This window comes from Nelusetta ayraudi, unplaced genomic scaffold, assembly GCF_046127955.1.
Source record: "Nelusetta ayraudi isolate G7.1 ecotype Tasmania unplaced genomic scaffold, CSIRO-AGI_Nayr_v1 ptg000060l, whole genome shotgun sequence".
Lineage (NCBI taxonomy): Eukaryota > Metazoa > Chordata > Actinopteri > Tetraodontiformes > Monacanthidae > Nelusetta > Nelusetta ayraudi.
Window position 1 is genome coordinate 6,898,209 of NW_027466110.1, and position 20,758 is coordinate 6,918,966.

At 45.7% G+C, this 20,758-nt stretch overlaps 1 protein-coding gene across 2 annotated transcripts in view; it reads right to left on the reverse strand.

Moving 5' to 3' along the window:
- Positions 1 to 20,047, reverse strand: part of dars1 (aspartyl-tRNA synthetase 1) — a 23,851-nt gene extending 3,804 nt beyond the window's left edge. The window contains exons 1-11 of one of the 2 annotated variants that reach the window (XM_076039810.1): positions 19,912 to 20,047; positions 17,133 to 17,235; positions 15,397 to 15,426; positions 15,045 to 15,102; positions 13,977 to 14,069; positions 12,582 to 12,684; positions 8,293 to 8,395; positions 7,510 to 7,590; positions 5,082 to 5,141; positions 2,689 to 2,800; positions 853 to 987 (exon numbers count right to left, since the gene is read on the reverse strand). In XM_076039810.1, the coding sequence (XP_075895925.1) occupies positions 853 to 987; positions 2,689 to 2,800; positions 5,082 to 5,141; positions 7,510 to 7,590; positions 8,293 to 8,395; positions 12,582 to 12,684; positions 13,977 to 14,069; positions 15,045 to 15,102; positions 15,397 to 15,426; positions 17,133 to 17,235; positions 19,912 to 19,934 (901 nt within the window). In that variant the 5' untranslated portion in view covers positions 19,935 to 20,047. Of the gene's footprint in view, positions 1 to 852; positions 988 to 2,688; positions 2,801 to 5,081; positions 5,142 to 7,509; positions 7,591 to 8,292; positions 8,396 to 12,581; positions 12,685 to 13,976; positions 14,070 to 15,044; positions 15,103 to 15,396; positions 15,427 to 17,132; positions 17,236 to 19,892 lie in introns of both variants that reach the window. The other variant, XM_076039811.1, reaches the window with a different exon arrangement.
- Between the last annotated feature and the right edge of the window lie 711 nt (positions 20,048 to 20,758).

Genomic DNA, 20,758 nt, shown 5'->3' on the forward strand with positions numbered 1-20,758 from the left:
CACAAATGAATTTCACTGTTTTTTGGTCATCTTGATTAATATTAACTCTGTCATTGTAGTTTGCCTCATTCAAACAGACATTTATGTACACTAGTAGTCTTGGACACAGCCTACAAATTTAATGTCTTTTCTGTCATTCTCATGACTTTTGACATTGCAGTTTCTCAGTGGAAGGCATCAAAACTATGTATGAACACACAGGGAATTATGTAGGAAACAATAAAGGTGTGCAATAATTCAAATACGTTTTATATTTAAATTCTTCAAAAAAGCCACCTTTCATAAAAAGCATATTTAGAGTTATTGAATGTGTATTTCTATGCGCCATAATTACATATATCTTGCTCATATATATTGCGGTCTTCAGTATCTATCTGCAGCGTAGAAAGTTGTAAAGATAAAAACAAAAATTGCATGAGAAGGTGTGCGCAAACTTTTGACTGCTAGTGTACATAGGCCCCAATACACACAAGAGGGGAGACTACTAATGTTATTGTAACATTTCTTAAGGGAGGTTTCCACCTAGTCCAGACTAGGTGAGGTGTTGTTACAGCCGGTGACCACGTGTGGCAGTGTGAACCTGTTTACGCGGCCGCAGGTTCTCTCAAACTCAACACGGCGCCATAAATTCTTTTACAGGTCCCAGTGTGTCACTAACGCACACAGCTCTGCAGCTGCTCAGCCTGCAGCGGCAGCGACAGAGGGAGGTCTGTTTAATAGCATAAATGGATTTGGGTCCATTAGAAGGCTGTTATCTCAGTTAATGGGGTCCCACAGTTTACACAGCGCCGCCACTTGTTTCTCAGGTGCACAGGTGAGGCGGGAAAAGGGACAGATGGTCGGCGGTCTCACCTGGACCCACACAGAAGACCTTGTCAAAGTCAGCGCAGATGCACATCTGCTTGTAGAGCTGTGGGGACTGGGCCAGGTAGGCGCTGGTTTTAAAGTAAGACACGGTGAAGACGTTGGCCCCTCCCTCGCTGGCAGCTGCAAGTGGACAAGGACATGAAGTGTTTTAAAACAAACCAAAAAAATAAAAAACTTGTTAAACAACGGCACGCTCAATATACAAAAATCAGAGACGACTTTATTGGTCATCAGGAGAATTCAAGGGACAAGTAACAGCCATGAAAACAAAATGGGGAAAAAGAAATAAACTTTTCTCACAATACAGCAAATTCTATTGGCCGTTGCTATGCCTGTTCATGAGTGATAAACAGACACACTCTTATGTAACCTCATCTGTAGTTCCTAACAGGCGTCACAGGCCACATCTCACTTTCACGTGTCACTGTAGTAGGCAGGGTGGAGGGTTTGCGGTTCACACAGAACACGCCGCTCACTGTGGGTACACTTGGGTGTTGGCCGGAAGGACGAGTCAGTTCCAACAGAAAAAAAAAAAAGACACACGGGCAAATACGAGTGCCCGCCAAAACAAAAAAGCGGCAATTTTGAACGAGGTTGTGTAAGCGTGTCGCGCGATATCATTGGCTCTTGTTGCAAGAGGAAGTGAGAGCTCTTCTGGTGTCACCACAAAGTTCAAATTTGTGGGAGGTTGAGGACATGTTTTGACACAATGGCCTCACATTGGACCCCTAAAGTGAAACACAAGAGTGTGCATAGGGTTCTTAGTAAAACTGACCATTATTAATGCTCTATATTTGCCAAAACACATATTTTGTCTTTTAAACCTCACTCTGAAGAGGTTATTTCACAAGGTAGATTTTACACAATTGCCTTTCACAAGGCACTGTAATGGAAAGTTACCAATTTAAAAGGAACATGCCTATAAAAAAAATAATCGGTGGTTAGAGCACTGATGCGAAGGGCTTCAGTCCCTTTGGGCTGGATTACGCAAGGTCTCCAGGGAAACACACGGGCCAAGGATAAAAAAAAAAGAAAAAAAAAGAATTTTAAAGGTTCTGCTGATTCAATTTCAATGTTTCACATCAATGTGCGTCTTTCGACTGTTAATAAACTCCCCAGAAATAAGAAATGTCCACCCCTTTACTTCCTTTACTTTAATATTTACTATCTACTGCTTCACTAAAACATATAGGAACAGCAACTGGCCCCTTGTGATGTCACAATGATGTTGCTGGCCGGTAAATATGAAAGGATGAGACACGAAGATCCGACTCTAGTCTTGAAGCTGAAAGAGGTCAGCAGGCACCCTGAGCACAAGTTGGGTGGCGGGCAAACACGTTTCCACACACGCACACGACTTCCACACTGAGTGTGTGGCTCCAGAAAAGGGTCATTTTTGCTTTCCTATTTAAAATGACATGGGTGTGGTGTGAGAAAGAGGAGCAGATTAAGTGACAGTTGGTTTGATGCATCACAGATTCCTGTCTGAGACAATAAGGCCGCCTTTAGCAACCGTGAGCGTGTTTGCTCAAACGCAAGCCTGGGTGACTTCACCAGCGTTTAGAAACTCCTTTTCTCAATCACTGAAACTTCAACTGAACCTTGACTCTTGATATGAATTTACACCCTTGGAAACAAAACAAAACAACCCCCCCCCCCCCCCCCCCCCCCCAAAAAAAAAAAAAAAACGAGGCTCTGTGACTCACAGGGACCAACTGTGGGCGCCCCACAGGTGGCAACGTGAAATCCATCATGATTCATTCATTCATCGCACGTCGGCTTCCACCCACCCACCCACCACCTGGCAGTGGTGCCGAGTACCTGATATGATTTTCGGGGTCTGGATCTCCACAAAGCCCTTCTTGGTGAGGGTGTCCCTGAAGAGCTGGCACACCCCCGACTGCAGGCGGAAGATGGCCTGGCTGGTCGTCGTCTGGGGGAGGAGGGGGGGGGGGCATGATTTATTGGATTAGTTACACAATTGTTACAGACGTGTTCAAAACAAGGCAGTCAAGTTTTCTGTCTCTTCTCTCATTGACTTGCAAGAGCATCACTGCCAGCACTAAAACCTGCTGTGCTGCACAGTGCAATCAGGGGGGAGGAATTGGGCGGATTACCGTAAAGCCCCTGAAAACCCCCCAAAACTTTGGTGGTTGGTAAATTTCAGGGAGTGCAACCATACATCACGGCAGGCTTTTTTATTCTTTATTAACAGTTCAGCTTTGTGGCTTTCAGCTCCACTCTGCACATCAAGGCACGCCTTTACATTTCAGGACACCCGGGCCTGCCTTAATTAGAAGGTTCCTGTTCTGCACCCTCACCTCCTGTACCTGTTCAGTCCTGACCAACAGCTGGCAAAACGGAAAGTGCCATGGTATCAAAAATATACAGGCCAGCTTGTTAATTTGCAGACGTCGCTGCAGGCTCGTCTCCCCAAACGAAACTTTCCCAAACCCGTCAGGGGAATTTGGGATTAAAAACCCCAAAATACAAAAGAAACAAAACTCATTATCTTTCTGATGTTTTGAACTGCAAAGTCTCTCAAATGGCAGTAAACAAAACAAAAAGGGAAGTGTTGAGAGTGGTTTGTGTCCTGTGACGTCACACGTGATGCCTGTTCAAAAAGCGTTAAACCGAGTACCCAGGAAACGCACAGAAAAAAGGCCTTCCTGTTTACAGCAGTGCCTCCTGAGAGTTGCCAGAGCAGCGGCGGCTGGCAGGCTGCACTTGAGCGACTTCGCACTGGCGCTTCCTCCAGCGTGTCTGCGGGCGCTCGGGAACAACGGCCCTCCGCCGCAGCGCTGCAGCTGAGCGCGGTAGCAATCGGCCGCAAGTCGGGTTTTTTAAAAACCCGACATCAAAGTTCACGTCTGGCCTCACCGCCGGGCCGGGCTGCCTCTGAGTAGCAGGCGACCACGCCGTCTGAACTTCAGCGGGGCGTCGACTGTTCCAACGCTGGGGTTAAACGCTGCCTCGGCGCTCTAATGTGCCGGAGAGGGCCCTGAACGCACCGCCACCGCCATCCTGTGTGCCGCCTACAATGTTTCCACCTTTGAGTGGAAACAGATATTACATATGTGCACTGTAACGCAACTGATGAGCCTTTTTTAACTTCTTCTTTTTTCTACAATCCCCTCGCTGGCTGACGGAGCCGGCAGCTCGACGTTGGCTCAACGCGACAATTTTCAGATGAATAAATAATGAAACGATCCCTCCGTGGCGGGCAAAATGGGTCAAGAGCGGGCGCCGCCGTTTTTGGCTGATCTGCGTCGACTGTGGTTGACGGCGTCTAATTAGCGGAGACGACGACGCTGAGAGGAAGCCGTGACTTCCAAACTTCAGGAAACTAATCACCATTAAACTTTTCAATTTCCCTCCGCTGTGTGACATTTTAGATTGGAGGTCATCCAGCTACAAGGGAATGTCCATAAAAACTTTTAAAAAAAAATTAAAAAGATGATGTGGTGCTTTATGGGTTCTTTCAGGAGCATCTGCCTGCTAGTGTGGAATCCACTTTATAGCTCCACTGCTCTCTAAAGTACAGAACTGATGACAGACCTCCCTCCCCTGCCAAACATATATGATCTTTAAGTGCGCAGTGATAAAAAAAAAAAAAGAGAAAGTTTTTTTTTTTTTAAAAAAAGCAGGTGTAGTCATGAGGCCTCGGTGCTGCGGTGGTGTTGCTGCCTCGGCGCCAGCGGCACATTACACGTGGGAGGCACACATCAAAACAATGAGACACTTTGTGGCTCAGCACTGACTGCTGCCGCAGGTTTAGCTCATCTTCTGCGCTGCGCAAAACTCAGAGAGGTGTTGCATTAAATCACAGCCTCCTGCAGCAGCTTGCAACACGTAAAAACTTGCAAAAAAAACAAAAAAAACAAAAAACACAAAAAAATAGTCGACGCTTCAGGGCTGTCGGACTTTTACTGGCGGTGAAAGGAACTCCCCCCCAACCCCCTGGATCTAACGGTAAAATGTAAGATACATTTCTTGAGGTTAATATTTAAACTGTACCAGCTGGATGTAAAACACCATGGATCGTATTTATTACATGGCAGATGTCAGGATATCGACACCCACCTGCTGCTTGTGGAATAAATACATAAGTGTGACACACACGTACACATGGGCTGGGGTGTCTGTGTCTGTGTGTGTGTGTGTGTGTGTGTGTGTGTGTGTGTGTGTGTGTGTGTGTGTGTGTTGGGGCTTACCCTGAGATCGATCACCCTGTTGTCCAGTCGGGTGTCCTGGTTGACGGTGGCTCTGCCCTCCTGAAGGAAAACAAAAATACATCACATCAGCCTTGTCCTTCATCTAAGAAATATTCAACGGTGGGGCAGAATTTGCAGCCCAAGATGGAAAATAAGAAAAGAAAAAAAGTCCAAGTAATCCAAGTTCCTGCAAGCGGTGGTGGCAGCCCACACAACTTAAAAAACGCATTCCCACAAGAAACACTTTCTTAGAAAACAATTTATCCACTTGATGGTGGTGGCAGGTTCTAAATAATCACTTACTGCCGGTTATGAAAGTGCAGTAGCCTTTTGAGAGTGTGTGGCATCAATGCCTGTGGACAGACAGCGACAATTGTTATCTCCATTTCCACCGACGCCTGTTTCTCTGTATCAGCGCAGCCTTTTACACAAAAGGTGTAATGTGCGGGTCAGCATTGACCGACCGCCCCCTCGGCCTGCCGAGACGGTGACAGCACTTAATTGAAGTCTGTACAAAAGGAAGGTGGCTGGCGAGGCCGGACAGGGCCTTTCAACATTTTGTCAACATGCTTTTGCGAGAGGCAGGAGATTAAAAAAAAAGAGAGAGAGTGAAGCAATTTTCCCTCGGCGGAGAGAAATGGTCCGCACACGGGCGCCATTAGCTCCCTCGGCCCCCGAACACACAATTCAAAAGCACGAGACACCGCCGCCGCCCCCTTTTCACACTCCATCTCCTTTGTTGCTTCCCGAGCGAAGAGACGCCGTCTGAATTTCATTCACTCGTCGACTGTGGCGACAAATGTAAATGAAAATTAACAGCCAAGTCATGTTGCTTTTTGTTTTTTTCTTGCTTTTTTTTTTTTTTTTTTTTAAATGACCTAAAACTTAAAAACAGACGCAAAAATTATTTCCCAGTTTGGATTTCATGAGGGAAAAAAAGTATAGCAAGCAGAAAATAACAACTCTTTCTCTGGGGGAGGGGAGGGCTGACAGTACGGACAAAAAAAATCTAATCAAATGGAAAAGTAAATGTTTCATCACAGGATGAACCACTGTTTCCAGGATCAGCGGTGTGGCGCTTCCTCAGAGGGCCCTCGGGGAGTGCCGAGCTAATAGCCTGTGCGGCCACATCCTGCTGCAAACAGCCCCACGCAGAGGTACAAAAGGTTAGACTGGCAGACAGTGAGATGGATGAGGCTGTTAGGGCCGGCGTCTCTGGGGAGAGCAGGTGTCGCTGCCAGTGTGTGACTGACATGTCGAATCCCCTCAGAAAACACCTGGGATGCTGCCTCAGCCGCTGCCGCACAGATTGGCTCTCTGGGTAAACACTGGCAGCTTCTCGGCCGTTGGTTCTTTACTTGCTCCTGATCAATGTGTGACTGATCAAAGAGAACTCGGCCGTTCAGCTTATTTGCTGCGTCGGTTATAAATTGTGTTGACAGAAAGGCCTTTAGTTCAGGCACTTTCTCAATTTTTGAAAGTTGAAATTAGAAAGTTTGACTCAAAAGTAAAAAAGTACTCCGCTTCACCAAACTCAACAAGCAAAGTCCCTCCAAGCTGAACAGCCATTGCCTGCACCTCAACTACAGGTGGGAAAAACATTTAGCCATTAAATGGACATGATTCCTGCGAAATGAAAAAACAAAACAACCTTAATTGGAACTCGGGGTGTTGTATAAATTGTGGCTGATGGCTTGAACACAATGGGATACAAATGACAGTTTGCATGTAGAGGGCCTAATCACACGAGGTGATGCTCCTTCGCTGAAGGTGCCATTAATCAGGATGAGCCACACTGTGCTTGGCCTCGCTTTGATTTGCCCAATCCCCCAGTGTGTCAGAAACACCAACCATGCAATGGCAATGGGAGACACTTGGTTGAGTTATTTGGCCTGAATCCAAAAGATTAGCATTGCTGGTTCCTCTACGCAAATTGCCAGTGTCATGTGACACTCAAAACACTCATTAGTTTATTTTGTTAAAAAAAAGAAGAAGAAGAAAAAAAAAAAGACACTTTCTCTCCTGCAACCAAATGCTGAGACCTCCTTAAAGTGACCAGAAAGGCCTGCATAGAGGCTGGGATTTTGTCTCACTGACAGTTAGTTTGTTAAAATAAACACTACACGTGTGTTTTCAAAATTGATTCTAACTTTAAATTGCAGTGTCAGTCTGAATTAGACTCATCACAAGACAATAGAAGTCTTTGCAGTTCAAACCAACACATTATAGAGCTTCTCCCTCACCTTACCAAAGGAAAATAGAAAGAAAGAAAAAAGGTCACTAAGGTGTCCTACAGGCCATCATTGAAAAGCTTCACTGAAAATGTCTGGACGGCATCAGCCTTTGGATGTCAGCGGTACATCACGTACCAGGCAGAAAGGGCACCGTCCGCCTCCCTCTATCCATCCCTGCACTCGTCCTCACTCACCTCCTCGCCATCTCCATCAGGCCTGACGGCGTCGTCCAGCTGCAGGGGCAGCCGAGGCTCCGCCTGGCTGATGACGAAGATCTGAGGCGGAAGGAGGAAGAAAAAAGAAGGGCATTAAAATCCAGCAGGGATAATGGAAAAACTTTGTGTGTGTGTGTTGGGTGGGGGTAGCTGGGGAAATGCGCACAGACCTGAAGGTGAGGGCTTTTTTTATAGCGGGCGGCTTTGTGCGGCGCCAACATTCAGCTGCTGGCCGAGGACGTGAACATAAACAAGGTCGTGATTCTGTTTGAGTCCTGGGCTCGGCTGTGTGTCGCTCCAAATAAGATTTGGCTGGAGTGCGTGTTGTTGTTGTCGTCATTGTTGTCCACCTACTCACACTTTGTGTGTTCCCCACACACATTAACGGCCTCTAGTTCAGGATAACTTCCTAACTACTAGTAAAGTTTTGGGCAGACTAATGATCTTGAACTGACAAGAGAGCTGAAAACTTCCATTCTGAGTGCATTACAGAGAGTGTGTGTGTGTGTGGGGGGGGGGAGTCTTTGCATACTCGCATGACCCCCTGTGCAACCCCAGGGTTGGCAAGCTGTTTTCCAAACTGCTTCTGTGCCATGAATCATGGATGTGTTTGTGTTAAATGTAGTTTCAGGCAGAATCGACATCTTTCCATCTTTATGTACATATGTAAATATCTGCATTTATCCTGTGAGTCCACTTGTGTGTGTGTGTGTGTGTGTGTGTGTGTGTGTGTGTGTGTGAGTATGAACAAAGCGCGCCCACCCTCTCGATGTGAAGCTCCACGTCCTGCTGAGAGCAGCTCTCGATCTTCTGCTCCACTTTCTTCACCGCCGCCTCCACGTCGACGATGCTCTCCTTGTTGATGCTGCAGTGCAAGAGAGAGAGAGGGAGAGAGAGAGAGAGAGAGAGAGAGTCGAGAGGAAGAGACTGTAAACAGATTGCGCTCAAGTCAAACAGACTTATCTGCGTGGGAAGGCGGCGGCGTGAGAATAATATTTCCATTCAGCCGCGAGCCGCCGCTGGCAGGTACGAGGCCTAGCCTGGGCAGCTGCTTTTGATTTGGGCGGTGGAGGGAAAACAAAGAGCTTTTATTTACACCTTTATTTCCCTCAATAACTGCACATCCGTGCGGAGACAACCGCGAGGCAGACGTGGGCAGGGGTCAGATAACAGAGAAGCCGTCTCCTTTCAAACACTAGACGGTGGACATGTTTGTTTGACTGTCATGCAGCAGCTTCATTGGTGCTCAGAACCTCAAAAAAATGTGTGAGACTGCAGATATAAGAGGCAATGTCAAAGCCATTCTGAACACTGTAATCCTTTAAATACACACACTGGACAACACATCCAGAAGAGAAGACTGCACACCTGCTGTTAGTGGTGAGGATTCCACAGAGGCACCCGCAAACAAACAGGATCTCACGGATAAAAAACAAAAGACAGAGTTCAATGGACCAAAAAAAACAATGATGAATAGAAAAATGGGGAAAGGGGGGGGGTCCTATGTGAAAAGACAGCGGGCACAAAATAAAAGTGGACCATGCAGGCATCCAGCAGGCGGGTGCTGATGCTCTCCCTCATTGGGACAGAGGAAGCCCCGACACGCCACCACGCCATAAATAACCAGCGTGTCTGGCATTTACGATTTGAGATGAGGGAGGCTGGAAGTTTGGGCAGTAAAATAATATTACCGAGTGCCAACCGCTGGGGGAGTGTGTTGACAAACAGTGGCTGGGAGCCAGGCTGAGGACGGGGCGAGACCGATCACCAGATCACTGCAGGGGGGGGGTTGCGGGGGGGCAGGTTGGGCTCAGCATGACACTCAATGTTCCCAGTTCTGAAAAAAACACCACTGCAAGACAGTGTTGCTGCTGCAACAGCTTACTGCTAACGATCTAAAGGCTCGCTTCTCTGCGTGAAAAGACTCCACTCGGTTTATAAATGTCTCATCTGGATTTTTGTGGCTTAGCTACTTAAATGTACAGAATGGCAAAGGGCCTTCGTCAGCTTTGTGTTTTTTATTTGTTTTTTTTTTTTTAAAAAAACACAAGCAAATACAGAGTGCAGAGGGAGGTGAACTTGAGAGCAAATTTTGCTTTGACAACAAAAAGTGTCAGCAAACGCTGTTTTGGCAACGTGTGGGAACACAACAGAGAAGCAGCGATAGTGAGCAGCGGCAGGAATCCCCCTGCTACACCTCACAATTAAACTCCTCTGAAAGTCAAGCGCAACGTGTGAAGAGAGTGCTACGCTTCTTTCTCTTTTTTTTTTTTACACCCAGTTACTGGAAGGCACCGAAACTGTCTGCCAACTCGCAGCGCAGGTTCCCACGTCAAACAACACGGGCAGCCGTCAAAACCGAGAAAACTGGCGGACGACTGCAGAGCCGTGCAGCGTGCGGCCAGGTGGGAAACCTGCCTCAGCCCTTCACTCATCCTCATTAAAAAAAAAAAAAAATCAGTAAAGGAAGGGCCGAACACTGGGGCACGTCTTCAAATGTCCCGTGGGTTCGGCGACAGCTGCTGCAGCGCTCCGTCCCCCCTGCTCGCACATCAGCTGGATAAATAAATGGCAGCATTAATAAGCTCTGCTGAGGCTCCCTGGGGAGCGGAGGGCAGGGGGGGGGCCACAGTCCGGCCGAGCAGCTCAACACTGGGGGGTGGGCGACACGGCAAGAAGATGAAAAATTCTACACTCCGAACAGGAAATTAAGAGTTTGTGGTGGCGGCGGCGGGTGGAGCGGGGGGTGGGGGTCGTAGGTGGGGGTGGCAGTGGCAGCTCTGCTTGCACGCCAAACTCAATATTTTGTTGTGATCGCTGAGAAAAACTCTGATTTGAAATCAAAATCAGATTTATTAGTCAAGACGAAAAAAAAAAAGAGGAAAATTTTAAAATCGATTTTCCTCTCGCATGCTTCCGGGCTATGCGCCTTTATTTTACAAAATGTGAAAGTTTTGTTTAAAGTGATGTTTGGTGAAAGACAGTTAAGGTTGTCACTTTATCCACAGGGGGATTAATTTGTGTTTGGTTCTTAAGCTTTCACTTCGTTCCCAAATAAGGGAACTTCATCTTTGTTTATGAAGAACCTGCTCATTTTCAAGTGAACTTTGGTGAAATTGAGGCTCTCACTTCATTAATTCCAAGGGATTCATTTTAGCTTAGTAAGAAGACTAAAAATGTCGCCCAAGGAGGATTATTACACTTTTATTACATCTTTCAGTTGGACTTCCATTTCCAATAGGGAAATTGGTTTGCTATTTTTCTTTAAAGATAAAATATTTGAAATGATTTATTCCATTGTCTTTTGTAGTTTTACCAAAGAAAAATCTAAATTGAGGAAAAAAAAAGAAGTAAAATTGTGCCTTTTTGTGTCCAAACATCAACTTACAATCTGTCTTGTTCACTCAGTGCAGCTGTAAAACTCAAACGTTCATCAAAAACACCCATTGTGTAGAAACCTGTGCTGACTGAGAATTAGTGAAGAAAAATTGGATGATGTGTTTGATGAGATGGCAAGACCTGTACTGCTGTTTCTTTATCTTACCAATAGATACGTAGAGACTTCAACACATTTCTCAGAGTGAGAAGAAGATGAGAAATTCCCCACTTGTTCATATGCACTGATTGTGTTTGTTGACGTGCATGTCTGATTAATGAAACCTCCTGAATGAGTCAGTCAGTCGGTTCATTATTCAATCCTTGCCGCAAACTTCCGGCGCACAACAAGCAGTCAGAGAGTTTTCCTTCGGCTTCACACTTGGCACACTTGAGTCAAAGAAAAGCTCCACAGCCCCGAGATCACTTAATTAAAATGTGTGAGTAAGAAGAGGACTTGGACGTCGAATGCGTGCGAGGACACTTGCCCTCCGGATGATTATGGAGGGGATTTTCTTGTAATCCCTGCACTGACTCAGCTTGTCAATCATCGCAAAAGTGTGGCGCAGCAGGAATTTGGGCCGAAATGGCTCGGACGGCGCCCACCTGTTTCCAGACACTTTGAATGTCCAGAGCAGAGGTGGTTGAATGTGTTTTGCAGCTGCAACGCAGCTATTGTTGCGTTGTTGATGTCACACGTTTCCTTAGCAACCGTGCCATCACTTTCACTCGCCCTGCTGGGTTTGCGACACGCAACAATCCAACTGCCCGACCGCAACGTTGCTGCACTCTGATATAATGAAACACTGTCACCCACACAACATCCTGTGACATTTCTACAACACATGGCAACAGGTGGGGAAATGGTTACTCCTCACCGGTGCTAATGGAAAGATCACTCACATTTTAAAAGCTGTGTTTTGTGTGGTGTTTTTTCCCCCTTGCCTACAACTCACCCTGAGCCCGGTCACTGCTGCTATTGAGAGGTTTGTTTAAAAAAAAAAAAAAAAAAAAAAAAAAAGGAGCAACAAGTGTCAATCAAGTTCTTCCCTACGTGAAGACAAACAGTGTTGCTATTTTGATCTTGCAGATTGCAGATACGACAGTTGCCCTTGTCATTGTGTGCAATCAAAGTGATGCAACACGGACTGCACAAGGGCACAGGTTAAGGCATTTCCAAACATTTAAAGAGTAGTGAGTTGCTTATAATTCAGTTATTTATTTATTTTTAATATAGTTTTGATTTAGTTCATTTTTTTCAGTTCTTCAAACGAAAGCAAAGTCTTTCGCACGGAGCCCCATTAAATAAAATGTAAATGCATGTCTGCTAATCGTCACGTTCACTCCTCATCTACCAGCAGTGGGCAGCAACTTGGCTGCAGCCTGTCTGCATGACTAATAGCGCTTGGCTCTTCATTTCTTCCCACCGCGATCCGGGCTGCTGTATCTGCCATCTCGACAGGAACTGCTCCATTAAAACGCTGCTGTATCCCACCCCATTAACAGCCAGCGCTTTTTTGTTTCGCAGAGTGAGAAATGATTGATAGCTCCGCCCTCCCTCCACCTTGCTCCTAATGTGTGAAAATGGATCGGTGGGACTACGGGGAGTGCAGGATTTTCCCACCATTGTTTCCAACCCCCTCCCACCGGACAGGAAGGGCAGTCTAGGCACTCACTTTGCGGCAAACTTGACCATCTGCTTGCTGGCACGGTCCCCCACGGCCACCAGCGCCTGCACGTTGAACTGCTGTTGACGAAGGACCAAGAAGCACTGCTTCCCTGAAAAATAAAAACAAACACGACAGCGTTGGCGACAGGTGGAGCGGAGCCCCTTTCTGCACGCGTCATATTAAAAGCTCAGCCGCTCTCTTTGAAGCAGAGTGCGTTTCGGTCGAGCCAAGAGTCTCCATCTCACTTAGCTGCAGCGATTTTCTCTTGTCAGCCGAGGTTAAAGTGTTAAACATTTGTGAAGTGAGCTCTCTCTTTGAAGAGAGTGGTGTGGAAAAAGGCTGATTGCTACCTTCCACACACACACACACACACACACACACACACACACACACACACACACACACACACACACACACACACACACACACACACACACACACACACACACACACACACACACACACACACACCTTGGAAGTGTGCAAACATTAGCCAACTAACTAAAACCCTGGGCAATAGATAGTCAGACCACCCAGGTCAGGTACTTTGGGGGGGGGTTCCAGTCATGCCAAAATCCCACCAACAGATGCAGCTCATTCTGGAGCAAATCAGGATGTTATTCTGCTCACACGGACATCCTTACAGAGAGCAGAGGGAAGGCAGACACGAGTGGAGGGGAAGTAACTCGGAAGGTTATCTCCAAAAGGAAACGACCAGGGAACCAATCGAGACCTTCGTGTTTCACACAGAAACTCAACAACTCGCTTGGCACGAGTTTCTTTTTACAGTCGAGCTTCAGGCGTTCTGTAAACCCAGGAACCCCACAAATCCAGAGGTTATCTACACACTGGCAGCAACATGCAAGTCTGGCAACACTATCAGAAACACCCTCCAGTTGTCAGACTTCACTCGGCTGACGTTGAGGGAGTGGAAAGAAAGAAACTGCTCAGCGTCTGCACCGTCTGAAGGACGAGGAAGCGTCGGCGCAAGCCAGCGTCCGTGCAGCTGGACGGAACAGAACTTTTAGTAAATGTGATAAAAGCCGAAGACTTCAATGACCAGAGGGTAGTGTGGAGGGTTCACGGGGAACACGAAAGCAAGTCAGACACACCGGCACTGCTTTGATTTGCTCTGTTCAGGGGGAAAAAAGGGAGCGATGCCCCGGGGAGGGGGAACTTTCAGACATTTCATACGGTGCACCACAGCGCGGCGCAGGGGGTCATCGCATCACCGCTGTTTGTGTGTCTGGCACAAAAGACTCTTGGAGAACAAAAAGGGGGAGAGAGAGAGATGGAGAGGGAGAGAGAGAGAGAGAGAGAGAGAGAAAGAGAGAAAGAGAGAGAGAGAGAGAGAGAGACAGACAGACAGACAGACAGACAGACAGACAGACATGAACTCACCTTTGGCCCTGCTGGTGTGGACTCGGGCACGCAACCAGATCAGCTGGTCGGCTTTCTCCGGGGTGAGGTCCTGGACACGCACCAAGGTCCTTTCTGTCTCACACAGACACACACACAGACATGCGCACAAGCACACAGTGTTACTTCAAAAGGCCCTCTCATCCCCACCTCTTCACCCCTGCCGATACCCACGGGGCAAGGAAAAGACAGACAGAAATGTGAATAAGCAAGCATGTGCATGCAGAGACGTACTTACAATAAAACGCTCAAATTACAGACGTGCCCTAATAAATAAAACACACGAGGAGGCCCTGCTGAAAAGCTGTCTGACTCGTCTATTCTCTGCTGGTAATATGACAAATTGGCTCTTGTTTCACCTGTGTCACTCAGAGGTATGACTTAACCTCGCTACCTGCGGTGAGCAGAGGGCCAGACTCCGAGGCTACAGCCCAGAAAAGGCAGCTGCGTCAAACCCACATGAAAGCCCTCAGCCCTCTAATACCACCCCCCCCCCCCACCCCCCAGGGGCCCGGAGGCTGTGTTCAGTTTGGCATGCAGGTGAGCGAGGCACCACTTTGTTCGCTGCAACTGGAGCCGAAAGAGCACCCAGACAGACGGACGACCTCGACAGGTCCGACCGGGAGCAATCGCACAAACGGCACCGGGAACGGCCGCCGTTATCATCGCCGCCGCAATCCTCCCGTGCAATGTTTCAACACTCGCACGACGCGCGAAGAAAGTGTCAACCTCAAATTAAGAGGCCACAAATTATACAGTAGTCTCTTAGAGATCTTCATTTGTGAGCCCGGGATTCCAGTCCATCAGAGGAACACAATTAATCAGCGGAAAAACTCTTAACACCAGTAAATTGTGAAATAAATAATATAAAAGTTTCCAAGTAAAAAAAAAAAAAAACACAACAAGAATTTTTTTTTATAATAGACAAAATTGTCTGGGGTCACACTGTAATTAAACAGAGACATCTAAGAGAGGCAAACACTATGGCCACTAGAATAAGATAAAAGTGGAGGACAGGAAGACTGCACTGACTGAAGCTCTCATACTAACCCAGTTTTTCTTGGGACTGGACCATCGCTGGGACACCATATCGGTCCTTAGCAAAGTCCTGAGAAAACAAAATCACATCTTAGCCGCCTGGAGCAGTTTTTCAATCAAAAGCAACCAAAATCATTGCGCCGCTCCCGGCGCTCCGACGCCTGTTATTTTGATTTCCTTAGCGTCAGTCTGTCTGCTACATTAGAGATAGCAGATCGACAGAACAGATAATGAGGTGTATCGCAATCTTTGGATGGAGCTGCAGGTATTTGCATACAAACTGCGGCAAAGGTGTCAAGGTACAATGGGCATCAAACGCAGCGGGGCCGGAGGACGAGTGCTGTGATCGGGAGATGACACTTACATCTTCCTCTGAGCTTTGTTGTTCAGCAGCCTGAAACGCAAAGAGGCAAAGAGTCAGTGAAGAGCAGCTAAAGACGGGATTATACATTAAAATAATTGTGTGTGGGGGATGGGGGGGGGTTGCATTTAGAAGTCGTGCAAATGGTGTTTTTATTTGATGGTGTTGGCGAATTGGGGTGAAATTTATACATCTCAGCTGAGTCCTGGAGCCAAAGCCGAGATGCGGTGGAGAGTGGGAGCGCCGCGACACGTTGCTCCGGCACATCACAGACAATGAGTAATGGCAGGAGGAGATATTGCTTTCAAATAGAAACCCTGTGAGTGGACAGATTCTTCATCTCTGCGCAGACTCCTGTGCAAACGACTTGCCGGGCCGGGATGAGATGCCGTCTCGGGCAAACTAACTTTTCCCTATTTCCTATGCAAATTGATATTGGTGTGTGTGGGGAATGGCTGGTGGCAGCAAAGAGAATTGAAATCAGCCAACCTGGATATGATAAGCCAGTCACATGATGGATGATAGCGCCGCTCGTGACCGAGTGAATAGAGACCAGGGGAAGTGGCAACGCAGCCAACCAGCGCAGGAGAGCCTTATTTGGCGAGTGCCAACGCAAGGAGGAAAAGTGCACATGCACGCACACCTTACAATCACCTCTTTCATATCACTTTTTAAGGTCTCTTCTCCATCGAGATACCCGCTGGGACAAACTGATAAAGGCGGCCCCGGCCGGCTCAATGAAACATTAACACACCTGCTGCGCTCAGCGCAACATGCTGACTGGATGAAATCAGCGGGAAGAACTTTGTTTCAGCAATAAAAAAAAAAAAAAAGGAGGACTTAAACTGGGCCACAGCAACAGCTAATTAGCCCAGCATTGTAGATAAAAGGTTCAGTGAGATGACACAAGTCCCAATAATAATCTGAAGGCTTTGCCTTTATCTCCTCAATGAATATGATCAAATATCCAAACTGTTAATTGTGTTGAACAGCATCTGAAAGATTATCCCAAATGCTGAGTACACAGACTTCAAACATCACACTGCGTTTTAACTCGCTGCAACTTTGTTTAATTACTTCCCAACCCCGGGCCGTAACTTTCAGGAAATCGACTAAGACGACGCGACCAAACATTAGTACATCTGTAAAACACGACTGGAGCAGGGAGGCACATTAAATAGATTTTAATCAGCGGTGGCTGTGTAATACAAAGAACAGGGTAACTTGCATGACCACACTGGACTAGTTCTGGATCCACGACAGCAACACAACTTATGTAATGCCTACATATATTCTAGACTAAGCATTTAAGCAATCTCAGCCTCATACTCACCATACAAGGCACATTTTTGAGTCTAAATTTAATACTGAGCAATTTGAGAAGTGTTACTTTAGGATACTCTCTCAAACTACACTTGTCCCTTGTCTCCGTGTCAATCTAATCAGATTAAAGGTGACTGACATAAACAAGCAGCTCACGCACCCACAAAACATGGTGTGCAGCGAATGTGGACGTGAGAAAATAGGGGGAAAAAAATAGAACTTTGTTTGGCAAGAGACATAAACAAAGTCAAAAGTTGCAGGAATACTTAAACAATGGACACTCTTGGCCCTCCTGTGGCTCCACGTCCCTTCTGGACTCACAATGCCCACACAGCAGCGCATTTACCCCTAACAGCTGGAAGAGGGGGCGTCGGATGTATGGACACACGCGCACTCACACGCAGACGCGCACTGACCAGTTTAGCCTGTTTCTCAGCCTTCTTTGCCGCTTTCTCCGCTTCCTTCTGCTGTTTCTTCAGGCCTTTCTTGGACTGGGCCTGCTCCTCCTCCGTCGCCGCTCTGCAGCAGGAAGAGGCACACAACATAAACACCAAAGTCGACTTCCACCTTCTATTCCTCCTGCGTCCCGGGAGGGAGTTGTTGTTGACCGCCTGGGAAAATTTATCCCGAGCTGTCATCACCTCCAGCTTTCAAGTCGACGCTACCTTTTAATCCCATTGTTGGCCCCTCACGGAAAAGAATAGGGAAACAGTCGCCCGTGTGAATAGAAAGATGGGTGATGGAATGTAGCTGAAAGCGGAGACGCTGCAAAGCGAGATTAAGTCCAGGCACAACTGTAGTTTAGGAGGACTGCCGTCTCAGCGACAATCTAATCCTGTTTAAAATTTGTGAAGGCTAAAGATTATCCGATTATGATAACATTAAAGTCTTATCTGAAAGTTAAGATGCCTTTATTTGCTAAATCTGACTGCTATTCGACACCGACAACAATGCTGATAAGCCTGTGACTTTTGTCTATGAAGCAGGATTGTTCTGCAGTAACACCAACCCTAATGGTCTGGTGAAATATACGACTCTGCACTCGAGAATAAAACAGTCAGGATCTAACCTCACAGCTAGCAAGACCGTGTAATACTGATTCATATATCTTGATTTGGGTGATGCTGCTTTATATAAATATGTAGGATAACTAGAAATTTAAAAATGTACATCGATTTTTTGATGTGCACCACTACATTTTGGAGCTCAAACTCCTACTACAATGAAGTTTATTTGGTCTCATCAAATAACGTTGAATAATAAAGTGTTGCTGTGCGTGTGTATCTGTAGATCAGCTATTTGTTACAATTAGATAACAGCAATTTCTGTTTTAATTGTCTCCATTATTCTCCTCATTAAATCAGAATTTCTGTAGCCTAGTTATAATTACGTGAGACACCAAACCATTTAATAAAAAAGGTGAAAAAAATATGTTTTGTTTTTGTTTTTTTTGAAAAAAAGGAGAAACTGAGTTTTATGATATGATTCAGAGTTGCATTCATTAAACGATAATGAAGCCGGCAGCTGAAGGAGAGTGCTGCTGTTTGTCTTGTTTCAATGACCAGGTGTCTAGACCTGACGGAAGTCGATGAGCAACATGCCAGCTGCCGCAGGAAATAACAAGGGCCAGAGGGCAACTTTAAATAGCAATAAAGTCTGAACATGCACAAAATACAAAAATCTTGCTTCAGAAGAAAAGTAGGTAGTTATACATGTTTTAACAATATTTACTGTCCTGGAAAAAAATAAGCCTCATTTTTCCAGTAACAATTTGGTAGCACTCAAGTTGGAAATCCTAAGACAGGTGTATACTGCAGGTGACTAACTGCTAAACAATTTTGATGCCCTGTTGTGAACCTTGATTACTGTCGCACCAAAAATGAAGTTGGTTGATGAAGAGGCAGACCAACCAGTCCAATGTGTAAAAACTAGATCTGCTTGCCCCAAGGCATAGGAGCTCAATTTCAACTGTGTGGAACAGCTACCCTCAAACATGCACAATCGCTATTAGTTCCATTTGCAAACAAAATGTGTTGCCTTCAATTATCTTTTACAATGTGAATTCTGACTAGTAATGCGCAGATGTTTGAACACGAAAGTGTTTATCAGGGTTTTCTAACAGACAACATATTGGAACTATTCCAAAAGGAGTGGTATCAAATGAAGGGGCAATAAATCTATATTGCAAGTGCTCACATAAAACATGATAAGTCCTTGTGTGACAGTGTCATCAAGTACATCAAGAAAGCAAGTCTCTAACATTGTTGAATTAAAACAAAACAAAACAATCAATGCAGACAACCCAAATAAATAAAACCAATGAGTTTTCGGGTTACTTAAAATCAGTTAATGAGGAATACTTATTTCAGTGTTGTTGCATTGTGCATTTTGTTTGTTCTGCTGCCTGTATTTCACTGTAAGGTTCAATACTTCATTCTGTGACCAATGCATTTACACCACAGCAAAACATAGATGAGCATTTAACCCACGTAAACTACACATAAATGTTCATACCTTCAAGCATTGGCTCCTTTCTCCCCTTACTAAAAAACGTGCCTGAGGAAAAACTTCCAGGAGCCGAGTGGAGTTTGCTGAAACTCAAACTCGACCTCGACCAAGGTTTTGCGTTTCCCTAACTCTCCAAGATTTGTAAATCATGTGTCACGCATATGATGAGTTAATTTGGAAATGATGTTTACAATCCAACAACAACAATTTTTATTGCAATACTAAATTTAGCTTTTGCAATTCAGATCTTAATGTTCCATTGATTTATGAGTAGATACATGCAAGCAATGCCTATTTTATGGGTTGTTCTCAGCAAAAAATAAACACATAGACAAAAAAAAAATAAACCTGATGCAATTTTTTTCTCTCTCGCAAATTAGTCACTGACTTTCATAAGCCGTTTGAAAACGTACACTCCATTAATTTGAATGTTGAAAGCCAAATGGAGGTCACATTTGAGTAAATACACTCACATCGCAACTTGCACCGCGTTGTGTGTCAAACTTGATTTTGTCTTAATAAATCTTAGTCTGCTGTCAGATGATGCAATATGTTACCAAGTTGGGCTAACGCTAGCCAGCTAGCTGCTAACCAGCGCTGCTCACACACGCCTGCTTCAAAACGTTGCGCGATGGCGACTGTGTGAGAAGTCAGTCACGACAAAGCACGTCTGTGCGCCATTCTTACCCTTTAACTTCCTCTTTAGTCATGTCGAGTTGTTTTCTTGGAGAGGGAAGACAATACGTTTCTCGGCTGTCACGCAGAGATGTACGACAACATCAGCTGTTCACAGCGTGCGAGAGCACTGGAAGGAAGGACCTGTTTTGCCGGGGCACACATCAGAGGACGCTTAAAGGTTCCGGTAGAAACAACCCGTTGAAAAGGAGTTCCGGATCACTTCTTGACACATCCAGGTGGCGGAAAACCGCTTCATGGGAAATGCATGGTCACATATATTCACGATTATTTCAGCTGGAAAATAAATTACAGAAATACAGTACACCTCCATCGCGCAATGCGATGTTTTCACGTTTTTAAAGAATATTTACAAAAATACATTTAAAAAATAGACATTTAATTATGTTAGGACAAAAACTGTGTAACGGAATATCTAATAAATAATGTGGTCAACTTGATGCACAAGGAAATATTTTATTTGTTTGAAAGGCTAAATAAGATGACAGACACACTTAAAAAAAAAAAGAAGAAGGTTTGTTTATACTTTATAACAACTTTGTCCAATGGTTTTTCTCCAGGATCATGGCAAGACTGCTGCCTGTGTGGGCTTTTTTCAGGCTCACACATGAGCGCTCATATAACACACCATGAAATTGCTTTCGCACCTTTGGTTGGTCACACTGTGTGCGTCCAGGTATTCGGTGACCTATGCAGAGACGGCCATGCCGTTGGGAATGCAGCGGGGGGTCATCAAAGCTTTTCTCAGGCTGTTGGTCACAGGCGAACCCATGGCAGGAAGCAGCCTTCCTGCTGCTCACTTTTCAAACAAAACAATGTAAGTGGATGTTAGTGGAGC